Source organism: Anguilla rostrata, chromosome 16 (genome assembly GCF_018555375.3).
Source record: "Anguilla rostrata isolate EN2019 chromosome 16, ASM1855537v3, whole genome shotgun sequence".
NCBI lineage: Eukaryota > Metazoa > Chordata > Actinopteri > Anguilliformes > Anguillidae > Anguilla > Anguilla rostrata.
In genome coordinates, this window is record NC_057948.1 from 3943525 (window position 1) to 3968867 (window position 25343).

General features: G+C 41.9%; 1 protein-coding gene and 1 long non-coding RNA gene across 2 annotated transcripts in view; one reads left to right on the top strand and one right to left on the bottom strand.

Annotated features, from left to right (window-relative positions):
• The window catches only part of ano1a (anoctamin 1, calcium activated chloride channel a), a 75820-nt gene extending 68933 nt beyond the window's left edge, over positions 1-6887 (bottom strand). The window contains 1 exon segment of the mRNA XM_064313526.1: positions 6110-6887. Within this exon segment, the coding sequence (XP_064169596.1) occupies positions 6110-6778 (669 nt within the window). The 5' untranslated portion in view covers positions 6779-6887.
• An 8470-nt stretch (positions 6888-15357) lies between these two features.
• On the top strand, positions 15358-16616 carry LOC135242448 (uncharacterized). The gene is made up of 2 exons (XR_010326334.1): positions 15358-15819; positions 16417-16616. It is a non-coding gene; the product is annotated as an uncharacterized LOC135242448 (long non-coding RNA).
• Positions 16617-25343: the final 8727 nt, after the last annotated feature.

Sequence of the window (25343 nt, forward strand, 5' to 3'; positions counted from 1 at the left end):
ATGAGAATTTCTCTATGGAAAAAATGAATCGATTTTCACATAACCGTCCCTGTCACACTGTCACAGTCTGTGATTTAAGCTGGCATTTGAAACTTAGACGTTTTTATCCGGACACATTTCTCTCTTAAATGGCACTGCATTCCGCTGAATTCCGATGTCGTTTTTCAACTGAAACAATTATTTTGCTAACAAAAAGCTAACACTGCTGCGCATGTTATTTACGTCACAGCTCTTGCGGTTCCCTGGCAATGCTTGTGAAGCGCAAGTAGCCTAGTTATATTAAGATGTTTACAACGATATATACACCGGTAAAAAATAGAAAAATGTATAATTTATTACACCAAAGGGAAACAACGGGAAGAAAACGGTTTTCGCGCGTGTATTGAAACAGCTCTGTGTGTAATGTTGTAATTGTGCGACGGGTCATCTCGGGTGGCTAACTACTTAGCCGTTAGCAATTGGCTTTTTAAAATGACACAGAATTTTTTTAGATTATAAAAAATGGGTAAAAAACATTATTTTTTCATATACAAAAAAACGACCAAATGTCATAATTTATTTTAAAGGAATTCGGAAATTGCCATTCCCATAGGGGCGTCCATTTTTTGAACCGGAAGTCTCGAAAATGCTAACGAACCCGAAGGGAATGACAACATGACTTCTGAGGCCTATTTACAATACTACAATTAGTGTATATTCATAATTTAGAAATAAAGAAATAAAGTTCCACAAATGAAATTGTATAGGCAAAAAAATCAAAAATCAATATGCTCTTTTTTAGTTTTCAATGAAATACTGAGAGATTGCAAATATACAGCAGGTTCAACTATTCACATCCTGGATCAAAAACTCCTTGACTCCAACTGCGTCAAATCAAAGGGTGGATACGAAGAACTACTAAAGATCTATGAATCAAAAAGTAAGCAGTGTACCCAGTGTCTCCAAATCGATCCAAAATGTCTAAATTATGCATTGCTGTAAATCACAACATAATCATGTATTTCACTACAAATCAACTGTTTTGACACATGAAACTCACTGTTGCATCATTTTCAAATGGGAATTTCAAGCTTTCCGTCAGTACAGTGGTCCTGAAACACATCCAAAATCTCTCCACAAATGAATAAAATACTTTTTGTCCATTGTAAAGCATATACATGTGCCCCTTATGAAGGTTTAAGGTGAAACATTGATATCAGATTAAAAAAAATAATAATGCAAAAACATTATAACATTGTGGTACAGCACATAAATGTGTAATCATTATATGTTTTTCTGTACTCTACAGTACGTGATGTTTTATTGGGGGATGGGACGACATTAAAACAATATTCATCCATCCACCATGTTTTGGTAATGTTCCACATCCGGTGCATTAAACACAAACACAACCAGCAAACCAACAAACGCTTACATTACAGTGTGTAATATCCTCATTATAAAATACCACTAACCTATTTGAAGACTCAATTTAAAAAATAACGTATACACTCCTGGGCAAAAAAAATGGGCTAAGCCCAAAATGGCAAATATTAAGCTTTTAATGGTCTTAAAGGGGAATTGCACTTTATAACACTACTGCTTCTCATGACTGATACTGCCCTTCTAATGAATGTGTTGCCCTTCATTTTTTGATTAGTTATTTCATTTTAAATGTCTAACGTTAGAAACAAAGACCCATTATTTTTAGCGCAAGTCCACATAGTAGTAAGGTTTCTTCTTCTTCGATTTCGTTTTGCGGCAAATCGAGAAGAAGCAAAGCAAAACATTCCGTTAACTTAGCGTTGAAATCGAACAAACTAATGTCTGCCAGCTTTTGTTTGACGCAAAATCGGTGTAATAATGAGGTGCATTGTACCCGGTTGTTATAATTCCCCTGTTAAACTTGACTTGAAAGCATATTTTCATAGTTTTCCATGTAATGCAACTTTGTGCCAGACATGGCTGGATGTAATCTGACACCCCAACATAACGAAGAAGAAGAAGTTTGCAAATGAGGACTAAGGGTATGCAGCGACTACTTTGAAGGCACTGACTACCAAGTTGACTGTCTGAAGCCTGGAGCTGTACCCACCGTTTTTCCATAGTTGGTCGAACCGCTCGAGGTAGGTACTATGCAGGCTGGCTAACGCTATCGCGTCTGTCTGTGATACATAGGATGTCTACCACCAGTTGCCGTTTATCCTGGGAATAGCCTGTGGTTCCTCAATCTCGGCCCGCTCCTGACTAGCTCTCGCATGATCAGCCTGAAAATTAGCCAGCTCTTCTTCTGTGTATTCCGGCTCGAATCAATAGGGCACAACAATCCCATGATCAAAAACAAAATCTCCTTCGTCCTCAGACATTTTCGATTTCGCTAGCTAGTGGTCACACAACACTATTTCTACGACCAACCTGATGTTATTGTCTGCAGGCACGCCCACATCAGAAGCCGCGCAATGATATGCATCCTCGAGTTCGACACTAAACTGCCTGGGTCTACTTCCTTCCTGGGATGTTTTTTTTTTCTTAAAAGATCAGTCATTATTTGGTTACCTGCCACACCTGATGCAGCCAAACAAGGGCCTGATAACAAGCTCATAAATGGAACCAGGATTGATAGAGCAGGGAACCCTACATGCCAGCCAGACCCCTCCGTTCCGCTACCTCAGGACGCCTGCGCTTCTCAAACACGTCTCCCTGTCCTGGCCCCACAATGGTGGACTCACCTTCCCGTGGAGGTCAGAACAGCTGAGACACTGACCCACTTCAAGCGACAACTGAAGACTCACCTCTTCAGGCTGCACCTCTCCCCATCCCTCCCTACCTCCCTGTAATCTCTAAATTGACTGTAAGCTTAGGGTTGTAACTAAGTAGCTGTTTCGTAGGTGACTTAGTTAATGCACTCGTCTTAACTACTGCTTGTATTTTTGCATAGACTGCATTGTTGCTGTTCTCGTTTGTGTTGGTATTAATCAGTTTATCCTTCAGGGTCGAAGTTGAACTATGCTGTTGTTCCCTGCACTTGGAACGGTACTTCTCTCTAGGGTTTTCAACACACTTGTTCCTGGTTATGGTTATACACTTTGTTGTACGTCGCTCTGGATAAGAGCGTCTGCCAAATGCCTGTAATGTAATGTAATGTAATGGAGAGATCTACAGTATGCAGTGCTGTGAGTCCCACGGTAAAGGAGCGAGAAAATCTGCTTCAAAAAAAGCAAAATATCATGCAGGGGTTTCTGTCAGAAACCGCATAGCTGGTCTTTGTCAGGCCAACTGTAGCTATTCTGAAATTTACAGGACCCTAAAGGCAGACGAAATCCCTATTTCTCTATCAGCTATTAATAGAATAGGTCAACGCTTAGAAACAACAGGTAATGTTGCCAGAAAGAAAGGATCTGGAAGGCCCAAAGCCTCATCACGCAGGGATGACCACCTGCTGAAATTTACAGTTCTCAAAGACAGGAAAAAAGCCTACAAAAGCTGTCATCAGAATTCAAGACCTCAGAAAACAAGACTATTTCGAGAAAAACAATAACCAGAAGGTTATCTAATGCAGGTTTTGTGTCTAGAAGATGTTTTAAAAAGCCATTGCTGTCTCAGAAAAACATCAAATACAGAATGAAGTTTTTGGCAGAATATGGAAAGTTTGATTCAGAGTGGTTCAGCAGAGTTGTGTGGAGTGATGAATCACGATTTGAGTTGCATGGTGATGCTCCAGAGAGGTGTCTTCGAAGATCTGGTGAGAAATACAATAGTGAATGCATTTCTACCACAGTTAAGCATGGAGGAAGAGGTGTCATGATGTGGGGAGCCTTTTCAGCTGCTGGCACTGGTGAGCTGCTTCACTGTGAAAAGCCAATTAATGCTTTAGAATACATGAGAATATTGCAGAAAGGCTTGCTTCCCACAATTGAAAGGTTTTCTAAAGAGGAACGATCAGATGTTATTTTTCAACAATTGTGATGACCGAAAATGATCAGATTTGATTTTAGAGGTCTGCATAGTTTTTTCTGAGCTATGTTGAGGAAGCTTTCCTATAAGGCCATTTTCGAGACTCCAAAAGGACACTTGGTAACCAAATGATATTATGGGTCTTTAGAGATGTAAAATACTGTGCATTGTAAACTGCATGCTAGTGGAAGAAGGGTGCTGAAAGTAGTTTATTTTCCTGTTTTTCTGTCACTCTCCCTCTCCCTATCTCTCTCCTTGCTCTCCCCTTGCCACCTCTGGCAGTAGCAGGTCTGGAAGATTATAGAAAACAATAAAAAAAATACATGTTTTGCCTCCCCACGTTATGAAAAAAGGCACTGTTGTCACAAAAACATTGGTATCATGAAATTATTTAGAGATATAACTGTGAGCTTTAATACTTTCAAACAGTATATTGTGTGATGAGATTGACCAAAAAGTTTACTGTAAAAAAACTGAATGAAAGCAAATAGACCAACAATGGCCTAAATACGGACTTATGTGTGACTTAAGGGGTTAGACTGAAGATAATGACCACCTGATAAAAAACATAGGCAAACAGATTCTGCCATTTCTTTGATTTTATGTTTATTCTTCAACATCCATATTCAGGTTTATCGAAGTTAATTTCAATAAAAAAAGTTTTGTCTACGCTTGTCCATGCTTAAAATGTGGAGGCCTTATCAATGCTTTCTAATGTGACAACCAATCCAAAAGTACACGTTATGATAGCAAAGCTATACTGACATATGGCAGGGGCGGTGACTTTCACACCAGCAGAGCCACGTTTGTGTTCACCTTAATGTCTGACTGGCTGATAAATAAGATTCGGCAGTAAATTGGTACATTTTGCAACAGCGTAAATGGATTGCTGTGGTATCTTTACTTCTGGAGTCAAAGCCTGTTTATTAACCCGAGTGACATACAAATGACTGATTTCCTCACGGTCAAAAAACACACTTAAGCTTGAGTGCCCTCTGTACACATGGAGCAGAATTATTCTCACTTAAATTTCATTGAAGCCTCCATAAAAATTTTTACTAAGAAATAAATATTCAGTTTTTTTGAGTCACAGTATAACCCAGCTAACATAAAGATGGGCTTAAGCAGGTCACGGTGCAGAAGCAGTTAATTTTCACGGAATGTATCAACGAAAAACTTTTTTTTACCATTTTGTAACTGTCTGTAAAATGCTAATACGAATGATGAGGCATGAGTTAATCAAATATTTTCAAATGTCACTTTAAAAGTAGCTCAGCTACTTAAAGAGTAAACTCAATCAATTGTCCATTTTGAGTCATTGTGTGGAAGACCGTACGCAAATATATGCAATGCATATGTAGCATTGTCTCCTTTCTGAAAGCACTGTGCCTAAAATTCACCAAGTTGAAAAGCAGAATAAAATCGTTAACAGATAGATAGAGCTTGTATGAATACCACAGAACGAGGCCAGGAGCTTTGGGTTACTCTAAGCCGATGAGCTTCCGTGTGCAGCTATATCTGTTGCTCTGCGATTGGTCCGCACGGAGGAAACCGAGACCCGTGGCATCCTCAGTGTTGTCGCTTTAGAGCCGTGTCTAATTTCACAGGTCTTCTGTCCGCTATGTCAATACCATATGTTAGTGTAGCAAGCAAACGTCTCTAGATCTTAACTATAACATTTAATAAATAAAATTTGGAGTGTTCAATACTGTCTTCGGTTAAGAAATAAATAGCATTACATTAAATAAACCAACAAAAAAACAGGTAATTACTTAAAGCCAGTGATAACATAAGTTCAACAAGTTAACCTGGACAAGAAAAAAAAGCCACCCTGTACCTTTTCCTATACAGCATCTGTATAAAAACAGAGCTACTGAAGTAATTACACAAAGAATGTTGTATATTAAAAGCCTGAAAATACATTTACTTGTTACTAAATTCACTCACATAAACTACAACAAATATAAGGCATAGCAAGAAAAATTTCTTGTGAGAAGTCCTAAAATGTGATACTAAAACCTCTGATGTTACAAGTTAGGGTGATTCAGCTTTGACACAGCCCAGCGAGCGCACACCGCAGGACAGAAACAGACTCGGGCCCCAGAGACAGCGAAAAAGCACCAACAAACCGCTCGGCAACCACAGTCTCCCCGCGTCGCCACCTGTTTACACTCACTTGAAATTTCCCATGAAAAATGACATCCTTTAAGAAGTGCCTGGGCTTGGGGCAGCTCTGCTCCGGGCTGCTCTGTTCCGGGTTTCCCTGTTCTGGGCTGCCCTGCTCAGTGTTGCCCTGTTCTGGGTTTCCCTGCTCAGCGTTGCCCTGTTCTGGGCTGCCCTGCTCAGTGTTGCCCTGTTCTGGATTTCCCTGCTCAGCGTTGCCCTGCTCAGTGTTGCCCTGCTCTGGGTTTCCCTGCTCAGTGTTGCCCTGTTTTGGGTTTCCCTGTTCTGGGCTGCCCTGCTCAGTGTTGTCCTGTTCTGGGTTTCCCTGCTCCAGGTTGCCCTGTTCTGGGTTTCTCTGCTCTGGGTTTCCCTGCTCCAGGTTGCCCTGTTCTGGGTTTCCCTGCTCAGTGTTGCCCTGTTCTGGGTTTCCCTGCTCAGTGTTGCCCTGCTCTGGGTTTCCCTGCTCCAGGTTGCCCTGTTCTGGGTTTCCCTGCTCAGTGTTGCCCTGTTCTGGGTTTCCCTGCTCCAGGTTGCCCTGTTCTGGATTTCCCTGCTCCAGGTTGTCCTGTTCTGTGCTGCTTTGCTCTGAGTGTCCCTGTTCTGGGTTTTCCTGCTCCCGGTTGCCCTGCTCTGGGCTGTTCTGCGCAGTAGCCCCACCGTTCTCAGGTACGTTCCCAGCCATCGTCCATCCCAGAGGCAGCTGCCTGTATAACTGCCCCAGGAAAGCTTAGCAGCCCCTCTCCCCCACCCCGGGAGAGAGCCGCAGCAGAGAGCCAGGGCCTCCCTCTCTGATTTGCATGTCACTTGAGAAGAGTCAGGGAAGCCAGGAGCTAATAATAGAGCCCAATATAAAGCCTTGGGTCCAAGTCTTCCAGATGTCCGGCCCTATGACAGCGCAGTCTTCATTTCTCTCCTCCTCCTCCTTCTGCTCCTCCTCCTCCTCCGCTGCATGCCATGCCAGCCAGGAGGCAAGGGGGGGTCTGAGGTGGGTTGTCCCTTCAGGCGCCGATTTAAAAAGCCTGAGGTTTTATCCGGGTAAAACCCTGGGTAGTGCACAGCTGTCCACGGAACAGGTTCTCATTTAAACACGCTGTCAGCTCAAATACACGGTCAGCTCAAACACACTGTTACTTCAAACACACTGTAACCTCAAACTCATTGTCACCTCAAATATGCTGTCACTTCAAACACAGTCACTTAAAATACACCGTCACTTCAAACAAAATCACTGTAAACAAGCTGTAGCCTCAAATACACTGCCACTTCAAATACACCGTCACCTAAAACACACCCTCACCTAAAAAATGCTGTCACCTTAAACATACTTCTGTCTAAAACACACTGTCACCTCAAACATGCTTTTGTCTAAAACACAATGTAACTTCAAACACACTGTCACCTCAAACACACCGTTACCTCAAACATGCTTTTGTTTAAAACACACTGTAACCTCAAACACACTGCGCTGGCAGGGACTCATTTCAGAGAGTAATGTCGGCCAGAAAAACAGGCCTGAAAAGTGCAATATTCCTGACCTGATTCAGACCATACACCAACTATACAAAACACACCCATACACCAACTACACAAAACACACCCATACACTAACTACACAAAACACACCCATACACCAACTACACAAAACACACCCATACACTAACTACACAAAACACAACCATACACTAACTACACAAAACACAACCATACGCTAACTACACAAAACACACCCATACACCAACTACACAAAACACACCCATACACTAACTACACAAAACACAACCTAAACACAAAACACACCATACACCAACTACACAAAACACACCCACACACTAACTACACAAAACACACCAACTATACAAAACACACCCATACACCAACTACACAAAACACACCCATACACTAACTACACAAATACATCCATATGCTAACTACACAAACACACCCATACACCAACTACACAAAACACACCCATACACTAACTACACAAAACACAACCATACACCAACTACACAAAACACACCCATACACAAACTACACAAAACACACCCACACACTAACTACACAAAACACACCCATGCACCAACTATACAAAACACACCCATACACCAACTACACAAAACACACCCATACACTAACTACACAAATATATCCATATGCTAACTACACAAACACACCTGTACATCAACTACACAAAACACACCCATACACCAACTACACAAAACACACTCATACGCTAATTACACAAAACACACCCATACACCAACTACACAAAACACACTCATACGCTAATTACACAAAGCACACCCATACGCTAACTACACAAACACACCCATACGATGGCTGACTACACTTTGCCTCAAGCAGTTGTGGAATGTCTGGTGGCACTGAGATTCTTGCCACACGGAGCTGGCTCTCCAACACTGAGCTCTGACAGATGGCTAGTAATGTCCACCATGTAGGCAAGATCACAGAGCCACCTGCTATCACTGAGTTCCTCCCCACGGCACCCTTTCATCTCCACGGAGACTTTCACAGCGTCCCTGAGTTCGTAAAACCTTCTCAGCCTGGTTGCCCAGCTCAGCCATCGCACCTCACAGTAGTAAACCAGATTTCCATACTCCAGTTTCAAGGCCTTTCAACAATTCCCTGAACTGGCGATTATTCAGCGCTCTGCTTTGAATGAACTTAACGCAGGAAACAGCCCTTGTCATCACATTGTTCAGACATAGTGACTGTGAGCACAGATTTTCTTGGTGAATGATGCAATGGCATGGGACTACATCACTTGGATCCAGACCAAGATGTGCCATTTACTTTTTGAGGAGGGTCACAAAACCTTTGTGAGACCCCACCGTGGTGGGTGCATTGTAATCCCACGTAGAAAAATTGGTAGCTGGCTAGTGTTCGTTATGTCTGTTGCAAGTGAATAAAACTCGAAATTGGCAGCAGAATCTTGCAATATCTTGACATCTCAGAATCTCGTGCCATGTCATTGATACGATCAGACACATTCAGCTGAGACAAGCTAAGGTTCCGAAACAATTTCAGTTTTTCTGGCGCAAGTATTTGCACAGTAGCAACCATACCTTCACAAATGTGCCTTCGGAATACAACCTCAGTCTTTTAGCGATCAGTTCACTAACTACGTAACTTGCCTCTGTGACGCTGTCCAACTTCAGGCTGCAGGAAAGACACTTATTGTGCAGCGAGATTATTCCTCAATGCCTTGATTTTCTCCGCCTGCACCATTCCTTCATGAGTAGCATAACATGCATGTCTGCAGGTGTAATGTCTCTCAAGATTGCTCTTTTTGAGAACGCCAAGCGCTTATCCACAAATTAAGCATACGGGCTTGCCTTTCATGTTCACAAAAAGGTAATCCTCCATCTATTTCTCTTTAAAAACGCAACCTTCAGCATTAACTTTTCTTTGCTTCGCCATTCTCCCAATTAAACCGTACACTTGAGATGTGACTATTTGATGGCCTGCATGAGTGATGTTGCTAGGTTTTAATTTGATAATAGTTTCATCATCCAATTAAAACCTTTCAGCGATTGTTCACTCACATATAACTTGCCTCTGTGACACTGTCGAGCTCCCTTTTAGGCCACAGGAAAGACGCTTGACTAAACCTTTGTGAGACAGTGCCAGTGTACTATCTTTATTTCATTTTAATTAAAAAAATGTGGCATTTGCAAGGTAGCCACTGTAGGCTAGTTAAAAAGTAGTGTTGTTGCTGAAATTCTGCTGAAGCAGAAAACTGCTCACTTCTCACCAGCCCGCCCACCTTCAGAAGTTTAACACTAGAACTGCCATAGCAGTCAGTTTGACCATTGTCACAGAAAATCAATGAATCTGCCATCCTGAAATCCACATGGCTCCCCCTTCCTGACTTCCTAAACATATGTATTGAACATTCTGTCATAATCTGAAAATCTATATTGCATACAGATATAAATTAAGCACACTTACTTTTTTAAGCAGTCATAACAGGTCAAATTGACCATCATTTATCTTGAATGTATGATTGATTATTTTGATCGCTGCACCTAATGTTGTTGCAAAAGGACTCCAGCAGTATCCAGCTGCAGGCCAGCTGAACAAGCTCCTGGCTGGGTGAAGGCTGCAATAGTAGTCAGATGGGATTCGGATTCTAAGCTATTTTAAGATGGTTTAAGCTGTATTTGCAGCACTTCCCGCTGGTCATATCCGGTCGTGGCTGGTCAAGCTAGTTAAGCTGGTAGAGTAAGCTTGTGGTCAAATTGGTGGGTTAGCTGACTATATAGACTGGTCAGCTCCATGGTGAACAGCTGGTTGACCAGCTGAAAGTGTTGAAAATTCAGCTTAAACCAGCTTGACCAGCTTAAGCCAGTATAAGATGGAACCTTAGAATTTTCACCAGAGAACCAGGTTACCTAATATAAAAATTCAGTTTGGTTTTAAGTCAAGATGCCTCAGCCTCACAGAATTTTTGTTATTATGGATAGCGAGCAAGCCAACGACTGTATTATGGCCAAAACAGAGTCTAAACTGTAAACATAGTCAAGCTATAACTAGACTACTCTCAACAGTCATTCATGAACATGTATGATACTGTAACAGCACACTCACTCCGTACACAAAAACTCACTCATTCACTCATAATACAAGAAAAGTATCTGTACACTAACTACAAAAATACATACCCATTACACACTAATTACACAAGCACACTTAATGCAGTGTTTGGGTGGGTGGAATGTGCCCCTTGCCCAGACATGTTAGCACTCCACCAGTATTGACAGCTGTGAGAAGCCACATCACCCCCTGTTGAAGCATCGCTGTCAACACCAGCAACCCTTCATGCCACTGGTCTGCTGCAAGCGCATCCTGGCTATCACACCAGGAAAGACTGGAAGGGTTGCAGACCGAAGTCAGTGCACTAAATATGACTGCTGAATGTTTCCCCATCACACAGCCACTGAGGCACACATCCCCAGCTGGTCAGGGACCCACACAGCCACTGACACACACATCCCCAGCTGGACAGGGACCCACACAACCACTGACGCACACATCCCCAGCTGGACAGGGACCTACACAGTCACTGAGACGCACATACCCAGCTGGACAGGGACCCACACAGCCACTGACACACACATCCCCAGCTGGACAGGGACCCACACAACCACTGACACACACATCCCCAGCTGGACAGGGACCCACACAGTCACTGACACACACATCCCCAGCTGGACAGGGACCCACACAACCACTGACACACACATCCCCAGCTGGACAGGGACCCACACAGTCACTGAGACGCACATACCCAGCTGGACAGCGACCCACACAGCCACTGACGCACACATCCCCAGCTGGTCAGGGACCCACACAACCATGACACACAAATCCCCAGCTGGACAGGGACCCACACAACCACTGACACACACATCCCCAGCTGGACAGGGACCCACACAGCCACTGACACATACATCCCCAGCTGGACAGGGACCCACACAGCCACTGACACACACATCCCCAGCTGGTCAGGGACCCACACAGCCACTGACACACACATCCCCAGCTGGACAGGGACCCACACAGCCACTGACACACACATCCCCAGCTGGACAGGGACCCACACAACCACTGACACACACATCCCCAGCTGGACAGGGACCCACACAGTCACTGAGACACACATCCCCAGCTGGACAGGGACCCACACAACCACTGAACACACATCCCCAGCTGGACAGGGACCCACACAGTCACTGAGACGCACATACCCAGCTGGACAGCAACCCACACAGCCACTGACGCACACATCCCCAGCTGGTCAGGGACCCACACAACCATGACACACAAATCCCCAGCTGGACAGGGACCCACACAACCACTGACACACACATCCCCAGCTGGACAGGGACCCACACAGCCACTGACACACATATCCCCAGCAAGATAGGGACCCACACGGCCACTGACACACACATCCCCAGCTAGAAAGGGACCCACACAACCATGACACACACATCCCCAGCTGGACAGGGACCCACACAGCCACTGACACACACATCCCCAGCTGGACAGGGACCCACACAACCACTGACACACACATCCCCAGCTGGACAGGGACCCACACAGCCACTGACACACACATCCCCAGCTGGACAGGGACCCACACAACCACTGACACACACATCCCCAATTAGACAGGGACCCACACAACCACTGACACACACATCCCCAGCTGGACAGGGATTCACACAGCCACTGACACACATCCCGAGCTGGACGCGGACCCACGCAACCACTAACACACACATCCCCGGCTGGACAGGGACCCACACAACCACTGACAGACAGGATGGGGACGCACATAGCCACTGACACAAAATTGTGAATAAAAGTTAGTTAGATCACTACATTAGCCTTTGTCTTTGATTAAGGCATAACAAGACATGTATCATTAAACAAACATGTATCATTAAACAAAACAAATTGCATGCATTTCCAACAAGTTCATGACGGTAAACTAAAATAATATCAAAACTATTTCTTTAAAAAAATTATCCTAAACTGAAAGAAAAGAATGATTTTTTGAAAAGACAAAAACTAACTAACTAGCAAGCCTGCTCTTGATACTAACTAAAACTAAACAAAAATTGGAATCAAAATTAAAAACAAAATAAAAGCCAGTGAAAATTGAAAGGTTATTCAGTTAGGTTATTGATTTTAACTACATTAACTAACCCATTTAATATTAATGTATTTTTATATTAATATACATATATTGATATTGTATTGTATTGAAATTTTGTTAATGAGGTCTCTGACTACTAAAAATTACTTTGCATGAATAATAAAGCATTCCAAATATAATACATCTTATGTGCATGCTTTTATGCGTTTCCAAGCACACAGGAATTTTTGATTATACCAAAGAGCAACACCAGATAAGAAAAAAAAATTATGAAAAAAAAGATAAAATGCATGTGGAAACATTTGTAAGCGCAGTTTACGATCAAATGCGACCATATGCACATAGGCACATTGAAGAAAAACTCACTGTCAAATGTTTTAGATGTTATTTGGTTATTATTTATTCATATGTTTGTATATTTAGATGTCCTAAAAGCAACAGAGCAGCCAGCATCCTGAGGGACTGCAACCATTTCAGAATCAAGATGGCAGCGACAGAACAAAAAACAGGTTCTCACTATCTTACTCAAAATAACCCCAGAAGGGATTTGGTATTGGTGAAATGAAATGTCATTCAAATTGTGGCCAACCCCTGTCATGACATCATCCTTATTGTTCAATTCCAATTTGTCGATGTTATGCTGGGAAAGAGTCCCTATAAAATGTTTACTGACATGGCTAGACAGCTAAACCTAGTTTGAACAACAATATTTTTACAGGAATGTCTTCACCAAGATATCATCTACAGTGTGGTATAAAGCACCAATGCTCGTCCTCACTAATGCTCTTCTGGAAGAATGGAAGTAAATCACTGCAGCAATGCTCCAACATCTTGTATAAAGAGTGGAGGTTGCTATAACAAAGGGTAGACCAACTCCATATTAATGCCCATAATTTTGGATGAGATGTTGCATGTCAGGTGTCCACACACTTTTGGCCATGTGGCAATGCAAATGAGGAAGGGGCTCAGCTCCTTCATTTCTTCTAATGGAATGATGTACATACCATACCACTAGAAAATCCTGAAATGCAAACGGTACCCAAAATAGTCAAACAGCACCAAATGCTATTTGTGAAATAATTTACAAAGACAATCTCACAATTCTGTGGCATTTAGGTGCAAATTCTACTTTTTGACCGGAAAAACTTAAGCCCTAGTAATGCCGGCTTAATCAAACACAGGGTCATTTGCTGAGGCAAATGAACGGCTCCAGTCAAGTTTTCTGGCTTCAGAGACCAAATTAGCAAGCGGTAGAGTAGCCGCGTGAAGCTGGTCTCTGTGGGGAGGATCGCTGGACCTGCTCATGTAACCTCTGCCCCACCAATTAAGCCCTGAATATCTGGCATGTGCTGCCTGGAATGGCTGGTGTAAAACGCACGGCGCTGTCTGTTGCTAAGACCTGAGAGATTTATGTTATCGTGTGACTGGTACTGTAATTACAGATGGCACTACCATGCCAGCACAGGTACCTTTAATGCAGTACCATGTTATCTCCCTGGCACGGGTCTATCTAAAGGTAGAAGTATATTATCATATTGGCACAGGTCTATCTAAAGGTAGAAGTATATTATCTCATTTATTTTTTTGAGCCAAACTCAGTAAAGAGTAAAAATTATGATTAAATCTCAGCCCATATATCAGCAGGATGAGGCAATTATCGGCTGATTAATGGTGTTACAAGAGTGAATAAGCACAGGAGAATGCCTTGTGAACATGAACCCTGTGATCATTTGAACTGCAGATTCTAAATGACAGGTGTACAGGGGGAGGAAGCTACAGTTGGTTTAATTAGCAAAGCAAGGAATCGCCTTGTGTGCACAAGTGTCTGAAACACTATCTACATGGCCCATCGACCATGTCCATGTATGCAGTAGGCGATGTCACTGAGAGCTTTAACTCTGCTTGGTGATAAATCAATCAAATAAACAATTTGCACATTTATGTGGAAAGTATTTGATCTAGGACAGAAGGAAATCCTATAATAAACGTTATACATATTTATAATAGACAGACAGGACAGACAACTGGAAGGCTTACCGCCTTTTAATTGGTGAAAAACCAAAGTAATAAAGACCCTTAGGAAAATGGGAAAAAAAACCCAGTCTGGCAACCAAACCTTTCAAGGAGAAATAAAATGACAAAAACCATGCAAAACTGGCACCCACTCCACTACACTACACTACACTATACACTACACTACACTACTATGCATAGCTCAGCTTCCCAACTCCCCTCTCTGGGCCTGGAAGCCAGGCCTCTATAAGCCTGGCATCACTATATATATATATATATATATATATATATATATATATAGTTGAGGCAGTGAGTTGAGGCAGTGAGGATTTATATGAAATATATTTAATTTCTGAATCCAGTGGTTTTAATCCATTCAGCCATATGCATTTAACTGCATTGAAGCACAGAATATAAGCACGTTTTTATTTAGACAATGCGGGTCACCATAGACGTCGGGTCACCATTATGTGCAAACCTGCATCCCAAATTCAGCAAAAAAATTAACTAATTATGTAATCAAGATCTGAGGCTCAAATAAAAACCAGCATACTCACGGCCCTCCACGGCACTGAGTTTGAGACCACTGCCCTAGGATGTTCGCCTTGATGTTTGTGGAGTGAGGATGATGGATACAGAATAAACAGATACATTCCTGTGGTCACACATTATATTGTTTGTTTGTCAAAGGTGATAATCTGAAAGCTACATATCCAGCAATAAATAAATATATACATCTTATTATATGATAGTAACATTTGGTCTGCCAGAAAGGCTGATTGGTCTCGGCTGCGCCGGCTGGTGGAGAGAGCACACGCACCTGGGTTGCATTGGATAATCAGCCCAGGTATTTAAAGGTTTGCTGCTCTCCACAGTTCCAGGCTGAGATCGGGCGCTGACACAGAGAGCGTGTTTATGATTTTTGGCTCATTTTATTTTTGGCATTGTGTTCGGGAAAATGAAGAGAAAGAAAGTAACCCTCCCACCCTGGGATGCTGGGGGAGCTGGACCAGGCCAGGAAGGTGGGTCATCTACGGGTGGCACACGGGAAAGTGGTCGTGCCGTTTTACTTTCTTTTGTCTTTGTTATTTTAGCTTGTTGTTTTAGTTTATTGTTTTTTGCCTGGAACCCGTGAGGGGGAAGGGTGAAGATGGTGTTTATTTTATTTCGTGTTTGTGTGGGTGCGCTCTCTCTCTCTCCATGCGGCAACCAACGGTGTTCCCCGGCACCTGCCGCATCTCCCTCCCATGGGTGTCACGCTGGTGTGTGACAATTATGTACATTTTGGTTTCGCAATGTAGAAATGACAGCACTTTTTCTACATAGCCCAACATTTCAAGGCACCATAATGTTTGGGACAAATGGCTTCACAGGTGTTCGGGATTAGTCGGTTGTGTTCAATGGCTTCCTTAGTGCAGGTACAAGAGCATATCCTATCCAGTTTGAGGCTTGTTATTTCCTTTCAAATCTGTTTATTTTAGTTGGTTATTCTTGCCATGTTTAAATACAGACTTGTAACTTCATTTAAAGTTGTAACTTTTATTTCCTCAAATGTATGAGAAAATAAATTTGACCCTACTGAACCTGACTCTAATGTGGCTTGTACTTCTCATTTAAAGGAAACAATGGGGATCTTCACTGATTTAAGCTTCTCCAGCTGGTCTCCATCAAGCTCCTATCTGTGATTCCCGGCTGGCGTTCCCTCAAGGATTTTCAACTGTAGGCTGAAATCCAGCCGCATGTTCGGCAGTTCAAATAAGCAAACCCGGGGATTAGGAGTCTCTGTGTGAACCAGAGTTTTAAAATAAACGCAAAAGTGGGGGGGGGAAAAAAACCTTTTTTAGTCTAATAAACTACTAAACAAAAATATAAATGCACCACTTATTTTTGCAGCCATTTTTAATGTGTTTAAATAGAACAAATCTTTGAGGTATTATGTACACAAAGATCTTAATTCTCTAATTTTGCCCACAAATTTGTTTATATCACTGTTAGCATTTATCCTTTGTCAAGATAAACCATCTCCTGCACAGGTGTGGCATATCAAGATGCTGATTAAAAGCCATGATGACTACACAGGTGTTCCTTAAAATGTTGAGTTTTTTTGTTGTTCAACACCATGTCACAGATAGGACAGGATATCATGCAATTGGTATGCTGACTGCAGGAATGTCCTGTAGAGCTGTTGCCAGAGTAATGGGTGTCATTTCTCCACCATAAGCCACCTCCAGTGTCGTTTCAGAGATCTTGGAAGTTCGTTCAATAGGCCTCACAACCGCAGACCACGTGTAACCACGCCAGCCCAGGATCACCACATGCGACTTCTAAACCTGCGGCCAGCCACACGGACAGCTGATGAAACAGTTGGTTTACACAACCGCAAAATTTCCGCACAAACTGTGAGAAATCACCTCAGGGAAGCTCTGCGTGCTCGTGGTCCTCACCAGGGTCTTGATTTGTCTGCAGTTCGGCGTCACAATCAACGTGAATGGGCAAGAGCTCACCTTCGATGGCCAATGGCACGCTGGAGAACGGTCCTCTTCACTGATGAATCACAGTTTCAGCTGTACAAAGCAGATGGCAGGCAGCGTGTATGGCGTTGGGTGGGTGAGCGGTTTGCTGATGTCAACGTGAACAGAGTGGTTTGTGTTGGTATGGGCAGGCATGTCCTATGGGCAGAGAACTCAAGTGCATTTTATCCATGGCAATTTGAATGCACAAGAGATATTGTGATGAGATCCTGAGGCCCATTGCTGTGCCATCTATCCACCACCATCACCTCATGTTTCAGCATGACAATGCATGGCCCCATGTTGCAAGGATCTGTACACAATTCATCGAAGCTGAAAATGTCCCAGTTCTTCAATGTCTACCCCATGTCTGCTACAGTATTTTAACCCAGCTCGGCAGTGTAAAGACAGATTAAGTTAGCCTAATGCTAGACAATGAATGACTATGTACATAACGTTACTTGTATAACAACCCTTTTTTATTCAGTAAATAATAAGTGTAATAGTTGGCGTGGCCCAGGTGCCAACTGACTGACATCACACAGGCTACACTAGTTGGATCCGGTTGGATCTATGCGAAGTGAGATCCAAAAACACACCTGCAATTACCGCTTCTCGCCATTGGTGCCGCCAAATAGAGCGAAACTGAAATCTTCGAGATTGTAACTTTAAGCACCATTAATTGTTCCTAATCTCCAAATGTGAAGCCCCCTCCATGAGCTCCCTGGATACCTACCCTCTCGTTTTCTCTTTTGATTTAAATATATAAAACGTATAACAGCAAAATAGCGCATTGCTTGTTATAGCAACTCAGAGGCGGCATAACTGTAACAGTTACATTTAGGCTATACAGATGAGGACATCATGTTTTTTGGGTCACCTACTGTAGCACCGGGGTGCACAAACCTATTCATTGATGACCCAATGGTCAATCCATGCTTTTCACCACCAAAACAGATTTTTCATTAAGAAAAATTAATTGATAATAAATTGATATTGATAATGACAGATTAATTAATTAATCACAGGAAGCATAGTCAGAATTTAAGACTTTAACAATGATAAAGTGATGATAAACAATGAAAATGTAATGTAATAAAGTTAATACTGGGTAAAGTGATCAAAGCCACCAGACAGAAAATTGTAGGAAAAAACAAAACATTTCTTCTCATTAACGTTCCCGCCATCGTCAGTGAAGATCACTTATCCATTTTTAATGCTAGTATATATAGTAGTAGTTATATATATGTACTAGTATATATAGTAATAGTTCAATTTATTTTCAATATTTCAATACGGCCAATTTTTCCATAATGTTAAAGATTATTTATTTATTTATTTATTTATTTATTTATGTTAAAAGCACAAAAGGACCGGACCGGACTGCGATGATTAGCTAAAGTGGTTAGCTATCTTAAGTCACATGAGCAATAAACAAGTTAATTAGATTCGGCCCTATCTCGTGGAGCGCAGTTCCAATGGCGCACCAGTGAACATTAAAGCAGGCATTTACGTGATCACTTGAAATACATTGTCAAATGCAAACAATAAAAATGTGTTTTAATCAATCTTTATCTTCAGTTTACCATTTAATAATACAGAACACATAATATTAATGAATAGGCCTACTAACACCTTTTTCATACAGTCCTAATTGCATTGCAATGTTGCCGTACTACTATGTGAGTATATGAGTCTGTGTAATCACGGAAATTTCATTTTCAGGAAATACAGAATTGTATTAAACATTAAAAAAGTTATAATTTCCCTTGGCTTTTGCCCAATTGGAGTACATGTTTGAACCCTATATAATTAGCTACTCATGCATATTAGGATGAACAGTTATGAGTAGCACCCTTTCTCTAGATTACTACACTGCAATACATTGATTGCATAGGTAATATACCTGTTGTGATGTCAGCAGGCACACTGAAGACAATTAATGTATAGCTTATATTTTTAAGACCAGATTATCACTGGATTTGTGATTTGCTCATCATCATTATCATTGCCATCATCAGCATGGTCATCCTCATTGTCATCATCATCATCATCATCATTGTCATTGTTATTTTATTGAATTTTAAAGTGACATGTATTGAATTGAATGGCTATTTTGGAGGATTTTTAAACCAATGGCCACCAAGTGAGCTGGTAACTTAAAAGAAACACGCAGCTTGAAAAATGTGCAAACTCAACTGTGAAACTATACAAGACTACTAATATAACTTATAAGAACCAGAGAAAAGAATGAACAAGAATCAAAGGTATTAACTATTTTAACTGGATTGCTGAGAGCAGCTAGCTACAAACAGGTTTTGCAGTTCACTTAACCATGTCTGTACCGCATGTGTGAACTGTGAAGAAGTGTCGTGGTTTGGTGATAATGTAAAGGAGCAGCACTGACTAAGCACACCCACACCATCTGCCCATCCAATGAAAACTCTGCACCGTTATACCTATTTTTTTGAGCATTCATAGTTTTCTGTAATTTTTGATGACCAATGACAAAATTACAGAAAACTATGAACGCTCAAAAAAAATAGCTTTCATTGGATGGGCAGATGATTCCTCTGGGTGGGCAAGGCTTATCTCACCCGTAGACACGCCCCTGGTACTCAATATTCAATTTTGGAGTATATTAATGTATTAATTAATAGGTTTTAGATTATTATTATTATTATTATTATTATTATTATTATTATTATTATTATTATTATTATTATTATCCATCCATCCATTATCTATACCCGCTTATCTTGTGCAGGGTCTCGCAGGGGGTGCTGGAGTCTATCCCAATGTGCATTGGGCAAGAGGCAGGAATACAGGCCCCCTATCTGTCGCAGGGCACACACACCATTCACTCACACCTATGGGCAATTTAGCATCTCCAATTAGCCTACCTGCATGTCTTTGGACTGTGGGAGGAAACTGGAGTACCTGGAGAACATGCAAACTCCACACAGAAAGGCCCCAAGCCAAGATTCGACCCCCCACAACCTTATTGCTGTGAGGCGACAGAGCTACCCAAAGCACCACCGTGCTGCCACTCCGTTATTATTATATTATTATTATTATTATTATTATCAATGTATTTATTTTTGGAGTATTTAAAGTAACTACTGTACATATATGTCACAATCTAGTTACCATAAAGAGTAATGTAGATCAGGATAAAATAAGGCGTAATATTTTGGGACTTTTAAACAAAAATTCTAAAGGGGCATGCGCTAAACAGCTAACCGTTATTATGAAAGAAATGCCACGCAACAGGCGATAAGGAGCTAAAGTGCCATTTTAAAAATCACAGTCAGAAACACCCAGGCTGACAGTAGGCAGCTTTCAAAACGACATTGCAAAGGCTAGATTAATATTTAATGTGTTTATATAGTAATAATGGTGTAATGACAATGTGCTTTCCCTCTCCGTGTGTGCTTAAAGCGCTTAAATTTATGGTCGCAAACTTGACCGACTTTGCAATCTTTCAAGCGTCTGTCGTTTGATGCGACGCACCAATAAATCCTGCCAAACGCTGAAGGGATACAGTTAGCATAACATGTTCCCAGCATGCCCTTCGCTCAGCGGCTCAGGAGTGACACGGGCAGGTGAACCATAAAGTGAAAACTCCAAACGAAATGTCACAACGTGCTCGTCAGGCGGCGGCTTTGGTGCTCCTGTGACAACTGTGAGTCGGCTTCCCGAGGTGTCAGCTAAATCACGCGTGCAGACGGAAAGACCTTGGAAGTCCAGTCAGGATAGAAATACTTCTAGGAAGCTTCCGCCTGAGAATGTGAAGATGTGCGAACACACTGTTGATCGTCACCGCGTGTCACATAATTTAATTAAACATAAATAAATTTAATAAGTAAATATAATTTTCAAACTGAAAACGCTTCACAAAGCATGTACATTTTCTATTTAAATTTTCTATTTAAAATTTAAATGTAAAAAAAGTTGGTATTTTTTCATCCTTTGTATGCTACAGGGCCTACATACAATGACAGTGAGACATATCTTCCCTGGCAATGCTCTGCCAGGCCTGTGCTGCAGCCATCTTTGGTTCCTGTTTGTTTCAGGGGCTTTTTGCCTTCAGCAAGTGAAAGCCATGTTCAGCTGGATTTTGGCTCGGCGATTGACATGGCAATCCAAATAGCCATATCTTTTTAGTCTGAACAATCCAGTTTTTGGCTCTGAAATACTCCCGCAAGGTTTGTATAGTGATTGCTTTACTAGTACGTTTGGGCTCATTGCCCTGCAGCAAGGTGAAACACTATCCAATGACTTTTGAGGCATTTGGTTGCATCTGAGCAGATGTTTGTATACACGTCAGCATTCATCCTGCTGCTGCTGTCAGCAATGACATCATCAATAAAGAGATGCGAGCCAGTTCCAGTAGCAGCCATACACGCCCAAGCCATGGCACAAACTCCACCCTGTTTCACAGACAGAGGGGGGATGTTTTGTTCCTTTTTTTCTCCACACTTTCCCCTCTCCATCACTTTGGTACAGGTTAATACTCATCTCATCTGTTCATAAGACGGTTTTCCAGGACTACATTTTTTTATGTAATGTTTTGCAAACTGTAATATGGTCGTTCTGTTCTTGAGGCTTACCAGCAGTTTGCATCTTGCGGTGAGCCCTTTGAGGTTATGCTGGTATAGTCTTCCCTTTATGGTAGTCTTTGACACATCTTTGCCGACATCCTGGGGAGTGTTCATGAACTGTTTGGCAGTTGAAAAGGGTATACTAGGTTGTTTGCTATTGCTGAGCTCACCAGTGCATTTTAGCTTCTTAGCAATGTATCATACAATTGATTTTTATCACACTCAATGTTTTAGGTATTTTATTCAGATTTTTGCTTGACAGGTATTGGCATTTCTTTGGTCCTCGTGTTGAAAGAAAGTAGCGATAGTCTCCAAATGCAAATGCCACTCCTAGAATCAACTCTAGAGCTTTCTTGTGCCCGAGCTAGTGATGTAACACACAGTAGAGAAAACAGCTGTGCAGCCAACGCTCCAATTACTTTTGGTCCCCTAACATGGGGAACTATGTATAAAAATGACTAGAATTCCTACACAAATCACCCTATATGTATGTAAACACTTTCAAATTAAAGCTGAAAGTCTGTATTTTAACCTCATTGGTTCATTTCAAATTCAATGTGCTGGAGTACAAAACCCGAAACAAACATTGTGTCACTGCCCAAATACACGCAGACCACACTGCATGTTATGTGCTCTTTGCTCAAGTCATAGTTGAGGGCTACTGTATTTTATATAGGAACTAACTCTATAGACCCGCACTGCTTAGTGATTTTTTTTAAACTCCAAGCCATTGACTCACTGTTTCCCCTTTAATGTTGTACACATGCCCAGCTATGCGCGTGTTGTCACAAGGTTTATATCAGACTGCAGCCACTCGTTCCATTTTTCTTTGAGATTTTCCACACCACCTTCTCCCCTCATTGGTGATTATTGTTATTGATGAGCTACATTATAATACCCATCTTTAACTATATCATATCCCAATTATGAACTGCTGCACAACATGAAACTCCAGACAGCATTTCCTGCTGAATAAAGGTATCACCTTGAGTATCCAGTTGTAACATGACAAATTTCCAGTAATTTTCTGTGCTGAAGAGGATAAATAATGATATGACACCATAGAATGCAACTTCATATTACTGGTAAATAATAACAATTGTTGACCATTCCAAGTATTTTGTGGCAATGGAATTCCAAGCGCCTTATAGGGTATTTTAGGGGCGTCAATTTATGCTAATCACAAGTTCTGTGAATGCACTTTTCGTTAACGATTGATTGGTATTTTTCAACATACGCACGTGGATATGAAAACAAGTTTTGTCTATGAGCGATTGAGAAAATCCAGCAGAATATGTTAGTTCATTTCTGATTATGCATAATTTTACACAGTTTTACGACAATGCTGATAAATGAGGCCAAATATTCCAATATGAAGAGGTTTGGTGCCATTTGAAAAGGTTTTGGGGACACTTCAGCCCACCTTTGGGAAAGCACATCAGATTTTACTGCTTTGTTCAATCCACTCCCAACTTTTCTCATGTTGCTGTATACTGTACATACTGTAGTATGATTGCAAAAAGAAACCTGGTTTTGTCTGGTATCAGAAGTACACGTAAGCATTACAGAATAAAGAAAATGCTGCAGGATCGGGGGATTCAGTCATTTTGGTACAAATGTCCTCGTTATTTCGAGCTTCGAACCATGTCTGTACTGTATATAGTTATATGAACTGATAATGGGGTTTATTTAAGACAGGGGGTTAAGATTCTTAGAAAAAGCCCTGGGTTTCTAATGGCTTTTACGCTGACTGATAGCAAAGGTGTGTGTGTGTGGAGTTGTGTGAAGGGGCAGAACATCAGAGCCTTCCATTACATTACATGTATTTGGCAGATGCTTTTATCCACGTACAAGAAGTGCATACAAACGTCATTGGAGCAACAACAAACACAGGTCCAAACACCTACCCTATGCTCAACCTATACCTAAGTCAAACCTTGCGGGACTTGGGAGCCATTAGCTGTAGAGCGCCATGGGTGGGGCACGGTTCTAATGGTTTCCACTGGAAGGTGCCGGAAAGCTCCCACACCCCAAGAGGTCTGGGGACCTACAATGCAGAGTAGTTCATGGGGCACTTGTGACAAATAGTCACCATGCACATGTTGAGCCAAAATGAATGTCCATGTTGTAACGTGCGTGAGACAGGTCCACATGTTTTGGGTTTTTTTTTTTTTTTTGAATGTTGCAATGTTGCTGATGCTTTGTCTTAGCTGCATGTAATGCGTGCCAGGTTGGTTGCTGGCTTTGCCCTTAACATGTTTATTTTGGGTCCCCTGGAGAGTCGAAGGTGCTTTTTTGAGTTTCCTTCTTGGGCAGGCCGCAGTGGCGACATGGCTGGTGCACAGGGACACCCCGAGCGGTGCAGGGGTGACCCTGTGGCGGTGTTCAGAGGGATGGTTTGTGCGCACCTCAACGCCGATGATGCTTAGTTCATGATTAGCAATGATGTGGAGGGGTGTAAGAATGTTCAGGGTTTGGGAGAAGCTGTTCGGGAGGACAGTCTGGGAATATTGTTCTGACGTGTTTTTTTTTTTGTTTTGGATTTGTGTAAAGTGCTTTTTCTTTTTTCATTGTTGTCATTCAGTTATGTAATTTTTGTACAGTCCTGGATGTTATGTGTGGAGGTGGTGGTGTGGGCATGTGTGTGTATGTGTGTGCACGTGTGTATGTGTGTGTGTGTGTGTGTGTGTGTGTGTGTGTGGGCGTGTATGTGGCCCAAGTGTTAGACTCAGTGGGCGGTGGGACTTAGTCCTTTCTTTGTCATGGTTTGAAATGTTTCGTTAAATAATTAATGAACATATTTAGCATGGCCATATTTTCTCAAAACACATTGATTAAAGGAGTGAATGACTAATGCTTCCAGATCAAAAAAAAAAATCTGCTGATTCCGTCAGAGCTCTCTCTCTCACTCTCTCCTCTTGAATCACAGAATCTAATGAACAGGAGTTAAAATCTCCAAGTATGAACTTGGCGCTTCGAGGCAAATGGTTCCCAGCTTATCAATGTAGCGGTGAACTGTTTTCTGTAGCCCTGGTGGTAATCTGCTGTTGGCGGTATGTAAACAGGTGTCAGAATCATCTGTCCAAATTCCCTGGGAAGGCAGAACGGTCACAGGGAGGTTGTGAATATTTTTTACTTTTACGTGCACCAATGAACACACTCCACCCCCGGTTTCTTTACCTGTCAATTCCAAGTTTCTGTCAGCATTTATCGGACTATGGAATCCATTCAGCTGGAGGGTGCCATTTGGTAAATCCTCAGACAGCCAAGTCTCCATGAAGCATAATACGTATGTGTCCCCATATTCTTGTCGGCCTATCACTGTGTGTTTGAGTTTGTTTGGGTCGGGACTCGTGGGGACCCCTAAAGGGGAAGGATCATTTGCTTTAAGTTTCATTGGGAACTTTCGGATCAGGTTTTCTGCATTCTAAG